The sequence below is a fragment of the Artemia sp. Qi Xiang Cuo genome, chromosome 11 (genome assembly GCF_049724085.1).
Source record: "Artemia sp. Qi Xiang Cuo chromosome 11, ASM4972408v1, whole genome shotgun sequence".
Classification (NCBI taxonomy): Eukaryota; Metazoa; Arthropoda; class Branchiopoda; order Anostraca; family Artemiidae; genus Artemia; species Artemia sp. Qi Xiang Cuo.
This window is the reverse complement of record NC_142804.1, coordinates 66,847,283-66,859,785: the sequence shown is the minus strand read 5'-3', so window position 1 is coordinate 66,859,785 and position 12,503 is coordinate 66,847,283. Positions and strand designations below refer to the sequence as shown.

The 12,503-nt window shown below is 33.2% G+C and overlaps 1 protein-coding gene across 1 annotated transcript in view; it reads left to right on the top strand.

Moving 5' to 3' along the window:
• Positions 1–12,503, top strand: part of LOC148947261 (protein strawberry notch homolog 1-like) — a 90,535-nt gene that overhangs the window by 55,907 nt on the left and 22,125 nt on the right. Inside the window, exons 14-17 of the mRNA XM_089096961.1 lie at positions 1,832–2,107; positions 4,630–4,917; positions 6,953–7,234; positions 9,638–9,868. Coding sequence (XP_088953087.1) covers positions 1,832–2,107; positions 4,630–4,917; positions 6,953–7,234; positions 9,638–9,868 — 1,077 coding nt within the window. The remainder of the gene's footprint in view (positions 1–1,831; positions 2,108–4,629; positions 4,918–6,952; positions 7,235–9,637; positions 9,869–12,503) is intronic.

Sequence of the window (12,503 nt, the reverse complement as noted above, 5' to 3'; positions counted from 1 at the left end):
AATTGATTATTCAAAACCCAAATTTCGATAGCGGGACTTTGAATTTTAATCATTCACATATTATTGTGAAAACTTTACTTTACATTCATATGATATGGTCTCTTTCGAATGAATCTATGGAAGACACTCTAGATACAGAGGTGCAGCTAGACTTTTAAGTTTGGAGGAGTGATTTAAAGAATATGTCGACAAAATCGTACAGTATGCCGACAAATGCAGACACACAAACTAAATTTCCAAGGTAAATAGGTAAATTTTTCGAGATGTTGACACGCGGCGGCGACACCTTGGATCTCGCCCCCTCCCCACCTAACGGCACCCCCTCTCCTCCTTAGCTGCGTCCCTGACTGGATATCATGGTTTTAATTGACTGAGTCTTGGATCTTTCACCCACGCAAGTAAACTTTCGTATTAAACGGAAATGTATGGTTCATTGTATTTTTTTTTTGCTGTTCTGGTAGAAGGTGTACGTTCTTGAAGTCACCCTGCATTTAGAACATTGCTGCACAGGGTATGTATTTTCAAGTATTGACAACGAATTTACTTTGACTTCATTTGACTCACCTCTGCTGCCACCATGGTCAAGCTTAGCTGGGGGCTCCGCCACCAAGGGCAAGACAAGCAAAAATTACCTGAGGAATTCTGCTGCCCTCTTCAGGACAAGTTCCGGATAAAAGTAAAAAAAATATTGGCCGATAACTGATATTCTTTTTCTGATATCCGATAATGACACTGACCCTCATATCGGTCCGATAATATGGGTCGGCCGATATATTGGTCGGGGCCTAATAAGAACATCCTGGGAGGGTGTAAAGAGGGAGGCTTTGAATAAAATGGCATGGAGGGGGAGCATGTGTAGATGAGTCGGCCTCAGGCGGCTTGGTGTTGCGGTGAGTTGTTGTTAGTAGTAGTAGCTATATCTTGGACCACCAGGGGGGGAATGAAGTACATTGCTAGAAAAGCTACCATGATGTATGGAAAGAACGCCAAATAATGAATCTTAATTCTTTACTGCATTTTCCAAAAAAGGTAGAAGCTTTAATACATAGGTAATTCTGATTAATTGCTGTTAAATTACTGAGCGCTGGGGGTGCTGAGCAATATTTTTTTCTGGAAAGGGGTGGTACGTCAAATAAGTTTGGGAGCTACGGGTTTAGAGTAAAAACTAATAGGGCTAACGATACATCAAGTAAGATTATATAAAATAAGACTGTATTTCCACATCAGAGTGGTATAATAATATAAATTAATAACAATAAGCTTAAAACTGAGAAAAAATTAACTTCAATATAGTTTCTCATGTAAGACTCCATAGCTAGGAAAGAATAGGGCAGAAAAATATTTATTTTCATGCAAGTGTTGGCAAAATCAAATTGTGTGTGTATGTGGGGGGGGGTGTCTGATGTCATTTGTTCTTTTAAATAGAGGATATTTTGGCTAACCTCGACCAAAGCCTAGCATCTAAAAAAAAAAAAAAAAAAAAAAAAAAAAAAAAAAAAAAAAAAAAAAATCGTTTTTAGTTAAGGATGGACATCTCCTAATCTCGACACAGTGATTCCAATCTCGCAGTCAGAAATTTTCCGTGCACTGTACTTTCTAAGATATGACCTAGTATATATGGTGCTAAAAATTGATTTTACAGTTTTTTTCCAGCCAAAACCTAGTAGGGACATGCTGGAATTACAAAGGCTTAAATTGTTTTTTCATCTATTCCTCCCATTCAAAAACGAAAAATTTTTTAATTTACTATTTTGTCGAAAAATTGAAAAACGCAGATACTAGGTTTTGACAGAACAGATTTGTTTGATATTAAAATTGGATATCCTCATAGATCCATGGTTAAAGAAGAAGAAAAAAGAAAAGGCAGAAAAGAGAAAGCCCAAGAAGAAGTTGAAGAAAAAACTTCCGAAGGTAGAAGAAAGCATTCCAAAACCTTTTCCAAGCATTGAAAAAATAGTTAGCACTCCAATTCTCAAACAGATTCAAGATGGGCCTTCCAATACGGACAGGGTTATTGCCATGAAAAAGGAAATCATACGAAGATTGGAAGAATTGGGAAAAAAGCTGCCTCCTAACACATTGGACCAACTAATAGATGAGCTTGGGGGTAAGATAATTGTTGTACTCTCATAGAGCCAAGGTCCTTAAACTTCTCATAGTTCCACCACTTTCCCTCTTTTTTCTCCCAGGTTTTCTCTCCATGTATTTGTCCCCTTCCCAGGTCCTCCCCCCTGCACCCTCTTTCTAGATTAAAAGAAATACATGTTTTTTGGTATTTTCATTGAAAATAGCTTTTTGTATTTTCATTGAAAAAAATTCAAAAACAGTAAAATTGGCCCCCCTCCTCCTTCCTTTATTTCCGTGATTTGACGCCACTGTTTCTCATGTCAAGTTTTGTTTCTTTGTTTGGCCAAATTGCAAAATTGGTCTTCTAGTAATTTTTTTTTTTTTTTTGTCTGTACCAATTTTTTTTTATTTTTAAATTCCTAGAACCTTATTGTTTGAATTTATAATTTAAAATTAATTGAGCAGCTGCCTTTACTCCTGAAAGATACTGAAAGTTTTTGAGATTCATCTCAAAGAAAGAGGTGCTAGCAGAAACTTTAGGTTGGTTTTTGCCAACATTTAGTAGTGGTAATAGTAGCACAATAGTTTCTTATAAACCAAAACACAAAAAGACTAATAAACAGTACACCAAAATCTAATCCTGCTAGGGCATGCTGATGAAACAATTACAAAAAAGGAAAAATGTTAATAAATATAATTGATAAGTTTAACGTAAGTGAATTTTTAAATTATTTTAAGAATTAGGGTGTGAAACCTTGTAACTAGTAAAACATTCTATAACCCAGGACTGTCATTCAAGCAAATTAAAAATAAACTTATTTGGCAGCTCCATACGTTACTTGATCAAAATTAAGTAGTCCTTTTATGCTTGCACTAAGCTTTGGAGATCAATATCTGTGGGATATTTTTAAAAGTGATAAATATGGAAGCTTTCAGTGTAGTGGGTTGGAAAAGAAGTATAAATAAGCACTGAACAGATTTGACTAAAGTGTCCAGAATAAGTTAACTATATATAAATATATTGGAATAATTATATGGAATGTGAAAAAAAACAAAAAAAGAATCCCAAGACTAAACCGTATTTCTAGAATAGGGGTATTAGACTGCTCGTAAAGCGGGTAGAGTTATGTTGAATACTCTAGACAAGATAGATATTACAAAATGGCTTAAAATCTTTTTGGATATCTTGGGAGGTAGCCAAAGTAGCGTTTAATATTTCAGGAGCCGATCTTTAGCTCAGGTGGCTTAAGACTTTGACAACTTTGCACCAGTACTAATACTCAAAGAGATTAAACTAGTGGCCTTACCCATTACCTTATTCAGATTGAACTTTTCATCGGTTTTTTTAACATAAAGTCTGTATCCTCAGCGAAATCAGTGTGATTGAAAATGTTTAAATGCTTATCAATGAGCCCTAAAAACTTCGTATCCCTCTCCATCGTGAAGCTCCTGACAGTTGACTCTAAATTACCAAACCGTGGATATTGGTTGGGCCTTCTACTGTAAAAATTCACTTTTCTGGCTCCAGACACTCTTCAGGCAGTTACAACAATACTAAGAAGTCGGTCATAGCAAAGTCTCAAACAGCATCTCACAGTTTCCTGGAGGCACGGGGTAAAGACACGAAGAAAATATATTTTTAGGCTGCTATTTTTGGGGGGACCTTTGTACCAATGCCAAGGGGGCTGTCTTTTTTTTCTGTAGTCTTAACTGCACTAAGGACTGAACCTTTTTAACTTTTTGTTTAAATTGAATGAATTTGTGACGCTTTTTTCTAAAACACTAACTTCAGTCGTTTTGCGGAAAAAATGTTTTTGAATTCCACCTTGACGAAGTTTCAGGAACTTCGAGTCCTCAGACCATAAGTCATTACCATGTTCATGTTTTAGTGTCAAAAAGAATAAATTTTAAGAGAAAAATAAAACTGTTCAACAATGGTGAAGCTAAATATGAGAAATTAATGTCTCCCAAAAAATTGAAAAAGATCGTAGTTGAGACTTCAAACAAAGTGGAAATCATACTGTGATTATAAATCCACATTTAATGAAATTCTATAGTTGCAGTAGTACTATCTATTGACTATGTTGGATAGGCGTTCATTTGGATAGTTGTTTTTTTTTAAGAAAAGTCAGTTTATATCTCTCAAAGTGTACTTGTACACAAACTGGTTGTTTATAATTGCCCCCACCACCTCCACCTCCCACTATGATGGAGTAACGGCTGTTGGGAAAAAATTAGTGTATTAAGTGCGGTTTTGAGGAATAAACCCCTCCCCTTCAATTTAAAATCTTGTGATCTATCCTTCACTCTTATTTTAGAAATTGTCGTAGTCTCTGCTTCATAATTTTGCATCTTTCATTGGTTTGCTTTGGTTGCTTGTCTTGGCTTAAGCTATTTGGTTTTTACCCCCCCCCCCTCCTTATATTGTCTGGATCTGTTATGTTGGCTCCCAAGTACAATTTTGAACACAGAACTTTCTAAGAAAAAGGCTTGCTTTTATTACTTTCATATCTTCCAGCTTTATTTTGCTTGAATTTTGACTTTAGTTTTGTTTCTTTGAAGGCCCAGATGAAGTGGCTGAGATGACTGGCAGAAAAGGCAGAATGGTTCAAGATGACCTAGGCAACGTCACATATGAATCTCGTGCCGATGCTGAAGGACCGGTGGACATGTTAAATGTGCGAGAACGAGAAAGATTTCAAAACGGTGATAAAGACATTGCTATCATCAGTGAAGCTGCAAGTAGCGGTATTTCCTTACATGCTGATAAGAGGGCCTTGAATACAAAAAGACGAGTTCACATCACTCTGGAACTTCCATGGAGTGCAGACAGAGCTATTCAGCAGTTTGGTAGGGATTTCTTGTACCCTTTTTGTATAGTTCTTCCTATCTTTCCTTAATTTCCTGCTTACTTTCAGTTTACATATGCCAAATTCCCTGTAAAATTTCACAATAAGCGTATAAACGGAAAGAATAAACGGTACAATTTTGTTGCTTGAGAAAGAACTGCAAGTACCGTACGTGATTTGGCCATTGAGAGCAAAATTATAGGACCGGCAAAAAAAACACAAAAAAAAACAACAACAAAAAAAAACACTTTGATGCTTGACTTTTTCATTGTTTATAATGGTAAGATTAGAATAGTGATTATCACTTTTTTGGTGATATGGTGTTTTTTTTGCAGTGGCAATAAAAATGCCACTATACAACGGTGGATAGATAAGACTTGTTTAAAAAAGATAACTGCCACAAGCCCGGCTAAGCCGGTTTTGTACTTAGAGTCAAAACAGAACAACATCAAAAGAAGGTTTGAAAATTATCTTATACAATTTTGTCAAAATTGTCAAAAAACATCCCAATAAAAAGAATTAAAAACGGATATATATATATATATATATATATATATATATATATATATATATATATATATATATATATATATATATATATATATATATATATATATATATATATATATATATATATATATATATATATATATATATATATATATATATATATATATATATATATATATATATATATATATATATATATATATATATATATATATATATATATATATATATATATATATATATATATATATATATATATATATATATATATATATATATATATATATATATATATATATATATATATATATGTATATATGTATATATATATATATATATATGTATATATATATATATATATATATATATATATGACAGATTGATTGTCGTCTTAGAAGAAACTGAACTAAGACATTTTAGAAAGAACTGGTCTTTCCAATTGGAATAATTAGAATGTAAAAATTGGAATAGAAAAAATGTCATATACATTTATTTGATATGTAATCAAGAGTTGTTACTGCGTTAAGAGTAGTCCTTGTCAGCTCACTGCTCTGGCCGCTTTTCCGACGACAAATGTTTGTCTTTGAGCTAAAAGACGGGTTTGATGTTTAATACCCTTTGCCAGAAATTTCATTCCAAGAACGAGAGTGACGTAACAAATGGAGATACCCCTTTATAATTGGACATACTCGTTTTTTAGTATCCTTTCTGAGCTGTCAAAGATGGAAATCTCGTCTTTGACCTGGGTCTGAATTCTTCCGAATATCATGCTCTTGTTTTTAAGTTTATTTGTTTTTTCTATTTTCCCTTTTTTAAACGATCATAGTTTTACAATTTTGCTGAAACACAACGTTCAAATCGTCTGTATGTGCTTCAGCAGATGCTCCTCATGGTTACGTTCCCACCCGCCACCTCCCAACATCCGTCTTTCTTCTTTTTCTCAGTACGTATTAAATTATTGTTCATTATTATTTTTATTCAGTTGTGGTTTGCCCATGGATTGGACATCTCAGGGGTCGGTTGGGGTGTTTTTAGTGTTTGGTGAGTGGTATTATCTTGTATTGGAGGCCACCTGACTCTGTTATCGGGGCTTGCTGATTTCTAAGTGGTGGTTTTTTTTTCCAAGATTTATTCCAGTTATGAATTTTCCACTGTGTCTCTTTCTCTTTCTTGACCGTTTTTTCATTTAGTTCGGACTCATTGTTCAGTCATTTGTGTGTAATGGAGTATATGATACTCCTACTTATATATTCCCCTACCCCCTCCCAACTTCTCTATTTTTTTTCTTTATATTAAATTGCTGTTTATTTTTATTCAATCGTATCTTGACCATCAAGTGGACGTGTCCGCGACAAGCTGAAGTGTTTTTAGTGCTTGATGGGGGGTTTTACCGTATGTTGCCAGTCACCTGGTTTGATGTTTGGTATTTGCTATTTGTTAAGTGGCAGTTTTTTAAGATATATTCTGATTATGAAACTTTTCTGGTTTTTTTTTCTAAGTTTTGTTTTGACCATTTTGTCATTTAGGTCGAACTCATCGTTCAAATCAGTTATATCCACCTGAGTACATGTTCCTCATCTCCGATCTTGCCGGTGAGCGTCGATTTGCCTCGATTGTAGCCAAACGTCTGGAGTCCCTGGGTGCACTCACTCACGGGGACCGAAGAGCAGGAGAAGCTCGTGATTTATCCCAGTTTAATATTGATGACAAATATGGGCGATCAGCTTTGGAACTAGTCATGAGAGCTTTTATTGGGCAAGAAGAAGCGGTTGTCAAGATACCTGATTATAAAGGCAACTTCATGGAAGGTGTGTAACCTTTCATAAGTTTACTTGTTTATTTTAAATATTATATGGTTATCTTTCATTACAGCCTCAAGCTTTAGTTCCTTTTTTTGCGGAGGGAGGAGGGTTGCGTTTTATTCCTGTCTGTTTAGTTGATCATTACCCTCCCTACTTTTTCTTTTATTACTTTTACCTTTTTTCTTTTACCTTTTACCTTACTTTTATTACTATCACTAAATCATTACCTTTTCTTTTAAATAAAAAAAATAAGACTTTAAAGTTTTTAGTGGTAGGTTTTTCTTTTTTTGGTTCTGTTTTATTGTTAAATAGTTTTGTAAACTGCAAGATACTAATGACAAAATAATAATTATAAAAGAAAGCTCATAGAAGTTGTGTAGCACTTTACTTCATGATTTATCTGTTTTTGGTTTCTATTTCTTATTCTCTTTTCTGGTCTTTTCTACGGATTAATTTTCTTGGGGGGGGGGGGGGGTATTAAGTTACCATCGTTGGTAATTTCTATATCTTCTTCATTTTCCCATTTCATAATAAACACAGATAGGAATACTGAAAACTGGTGATATATATATATATATATATATATATATATATATATATATATATATATATATATATATATATATATATATATATATATATATATATATATATATATATATATATATATATATATATATATATATATATATATATATATATATATATATATATATATATATATATATATATATATATATATATATATATATATATATATATATATATATATATATATATATATATAGTATATATATGTATATTTAATGCCGAATGTATGTGTCTGTGGGTGGTTGTCATGCATGCATTACTACTAGTGTTCATCCGATCGCCAGGATAATATAAGAAGTTGTTGAATTCGCTCTTGCAAAGCTTACATTTGTAAAATCCCCCCAAGGCTGCCTTAATACTGTTCATGCTGACTGATATTAGATACCCCTCAGCACAAATAATTGACAGTCCCTTCCGGTCATATTATTCACTTCTTTCTGGACAGTCAAGTTACAGGTTAGTCAATTATGAATTCTGTCATCTAACAAACTTCTGAAATTATAAGATTTATTTTTCAATAAATTTCATGAATTCGTCAATTTGATATTCGGCCTAATTTTTCAAATGGTTTTAAAATATTAAAATCCTATCGTTATTTTACATGTCGGAAAAACATTCCGTGGGAACATTTTTTTTGTGGGTGGGGGGATTTCAAAATTAAAATGAATTTGATTTGCATATCTTTTTTCGACTCTTTGCGTATGTAATCAAAATTAATCATTTAGGTAATTTGTATAAATGTAGGGTAATGAATTACTTTATTCATTCCGGGATTAGCTCTATTGTGGTAACATTACGTAAAAAATTGATGTTTTTGTCTATAGATGCAGTGCATTATTGTGTTTTTTTTCGATTTATGGACTCAATTCCCCAATAAAGAAGAATTATCCGTGGGGTAGGGGGGATTTTAAATACTTTTGGATTTTAGATACGATCGTTTTTAATATATGGGAAATTTTACACAGGGTGGAATCTTGTTTGAATTTCCTTTCTTTTGAGCCTGCAGCAACCCGCGAAGGGTAAGCTAGTTAGTATTTCGCTACTTTTTTCGGTGTGCGGCTTATTTTTATTCTGTTATTTTTATTTATGAATAAATAAATTTAATTCATAATCTAGATTAGATAATAGTGAATAATTTGAAGCAAAAACATTTTCTTCTTAAGGATGTATCAAAATATGCTATACCAATAATTTTTTTTATAGTCTTCTCTTAGTACTTACTGATAGAATTTGTTTTATTCTTTTAGTATATTTCTCGTCTGTACATGTCTCATGTGCTAGTAAAACGTAAACAGAACTTACTTACATTAAATCGATGTCTAAATTAGAAAGATACAAATTATTTTTTGCAAAACTATAACCTTAGAAATTTGTTGTTTATTTGTTTGCCTGGTTGTTTCAGTGGCTTTTTCTTTTGTTTTGTTTTCTCTTTCTCTTTCAGTTGGGTTTTTCTTTTGTTTTGTTTTCAGTGGCTTTTCTTGTTTTTTTTCATGGTGTATCCTCGTAGGCAGTGACGTACACAGAAGGAAGCCTTAGGGCCATACCTCCCCTAAATCCTAAGTTACCCTGGATTTCTTGGTATTTCTTATTCAGATTATCAAATGAAATTTGTTTTCTTATCATTGATCCTCTTCCCCATCCCCTTTCCTTCGTGTTTACCCCAGTCTACGCTTTTGATATGTAACTTTGTTTCTAGAGTGTTTTTGTTTTTGTTTATAAATAAATAACGCAAATCAATCACCTAGATCTTCCTTAGTCGTTGTGTCTATTAAAAAGGAAAATAGAATAATTAGTCAAAATTTTTTTTCTTAATTTCAGATGCCCGTGCGGCTCTCGCTTCGGTTGGAATGTTACGTGATTCGGAAACCAAGGGATATGAACTTGATAAAGACCATAATAAAATTGTGAAGTTTCTAAACAGACTACTTGGTGTGAAAGTGCATTTACAAAACGCTATTTTTAAATTTTATATGGACACTTTAGTACATGTTATCAATCAAGCGAAGAGGACGGGAAGATACGATCATGGGATTCGGGATCTTGGAGGCGGTAAGCATTGTGTTTCTTCTAACCTTACGCTAACGAGAGGAGACCTCGCCTCCTGAGATGGTTTTAAAAGAGCTTGTTCGCGAAAAAGTAGTCGAACCTGTGTGCATCCATTCCTGTATATTTATCGAGTAGTGGGTTTCTAAAACTGGTATCCTTAAGGGGTTATTTGAAAAGTAACACGTGTTTAGCAATAAGTAAAAAAGGACACATTCACCAATGTTTCATTTTTGTATTTTAAGACTACAGCTCCCCCTACATTTTTATAAAGCAGTTTAAAGAAATGATTCTATCTGCTTGTACAAGAATAGACAACCCTCTTCAGAGAACCCTCTGCCTGAGTTTTTAATATGTTTTTGACATTGTGTTTGCAAATTGTCGAAATGTACCTTGCAAATCAGCTTTATAAATAGTGTGTTCTGAACGAAAGTATTTGCTGGTATGAATTTACTCGAAACTCCCATAAAATCTTTAGTCAAATATTTAATTCGATATTTCATAACTTCTGAACTGCAGTGAATCAGCGAATTTTGGATCTTGTGCAGTGCGTTGGAGGCCCTGAGATATGCAGTATCGTTTGAAGCTTCTGATATTACTAAAGGCTACTCATGCCTCCGTGACCAGGCGCGTGAACATGAGGCTTGGACAGTTCAATAAACATTTTTCAAGTGGCGCACAACTCGTCTTTGATTAACCTAAGAAATGATGAAATGACCGCATGACGAAAGCCCCATTTGAAGTGAATCTTTACACATTTACGCTTTATCGTTGATTCATCATCTTCGATAATAACGTTTTGTCTACATAAATTTTATGATGAAGGATTGCTTTTGTACGAAATATGGCCCTCTTAATGTCAAGAATGATGTCAAGACGTTTTCTTTTAAGTATTATCATACTTTTTGGGAATCTTGCGTTTTTTTTTTCTTTTTCTTAAGAAGAAGATTCTTATGGGCCTCTTATTTCTAGATAAGGTGCGGTGTATTTTCAGTATTTAACCCATTTCGTAATATCGTTCATTTTTATACTAAAAAGCTGAAAATCGCAAGCTTAGGTTTAGTAAAAGGAAGCTGTTTTTTTCATGACTACAAAACAGCTGAATTGTATTTCGCCACCAACTGTTTTGTACAGTCGATGTTGGTGATAGCCTGATGCTTATTGCCCAATTATAAAGTTAAGAAAAACTTTCAAACGTGACCACTATTGATGGCTATCAATACTTCGGTTCTCAGAGGCATTTTTGATATCCTATTGCTGTCAATGATCGCCATTGCAGGTTGTCAATGGTGGTCGGGTGCCGGGTGCCGAATTTATTAATATTTGAGCAATTTGCGGATAATTTAATCGCAATCAGATTCCGATTTAGTCCATCGTTCCATCAAAAATTGTTTCGTACAAAGTAGTTGAAATAGGATATGACCAACCTCGTGTTCTTTGTTAATATTAATTAAAAAAACTTTCCGAAAAATAATTTTTTCAAAGAAAAGTAAAGGTCATTTTAAACTTAAGCTCAGGAGGTACAAATACCTGTTAAAATTCCAACTCAAAACGACCAGAAATTACTATTAAAGAATAAATGAAACCCAAAACGAACAGTAATTAAATAAACAATCATAGCAAAAAAACTACAATAAGTAATAATATAAATGAATAAATAGATCTTAAAGCGAGTAATGCTTAGATTGAATATGAATATCAAGCTTAAAACGAAAACAAATATTTTGCTATTAAGGAATAAATGAAACTTAAAACGAACAGAAATTAAATAAACAATCAATGCGAACAAACATACAATATATATTAATGTAAATGAATAAATAAATCTTAAAACGAGTGAAACTTAAAAAGAATATGCAAATCAAGTTTGAATCGAATAAAAATAACTACAAAACAAGAGTTTGGGTATTGCCGCACTGCAGAAGCCTAAAACCTACTGCGTCATTGGCGCTTTACTGAAAACAATTCTTTGAAATGTTTTCACTTTTGTAACTTTAAGAAATCAAAAATTAATTAAGATTTTAGGGAAAAAATATCAGCATATGTATATTAAATTAACAATGCACATTTTTTTTCAGTAAACTCATTTGATTTTTTTTCCAGTAAAGTACAAATTATATTCTGGCTTTTAGAAAGCATAGGGGTTTTGAACCCTAATCACATTAATTTATCCTCGTTTTGAGTTTGACGCTAATATTTATTTTAATTTTGTTCGTTTTGGGTTTCATTTATTTATTGATACTTATTTGGGGTAGTTGTATGCTTGGTAGATTATATGATAGTCCGGACGCCAGGTGTTGAAAATGTGAATCATACCACGACGGAATGGGGCTGCTACGAGAATTAGCCTACCCTCCACCCCCTAAATTGACCATGCGGATTCAAAAATACCAATGGCACTTGCTTGCGAGTGGTGGAACACTCTGAAACTTGACATTTTATTATATTTTGGTGTTTCATGCAAGAAAATGCATGTTCCACAAAGTTTAAGGTTCAGTTTTCTGCTCAAATAGAAATGCCTAGAAGCCATAGAATGCTTTCTTAACAAACTAGTTAGAAAAAATTGCAGTTAAAAAAAATGGCAAAACCATATGAGTCTTGGAAAGTATAAACAAAATCAAATTGAATATTAGGCATAGCC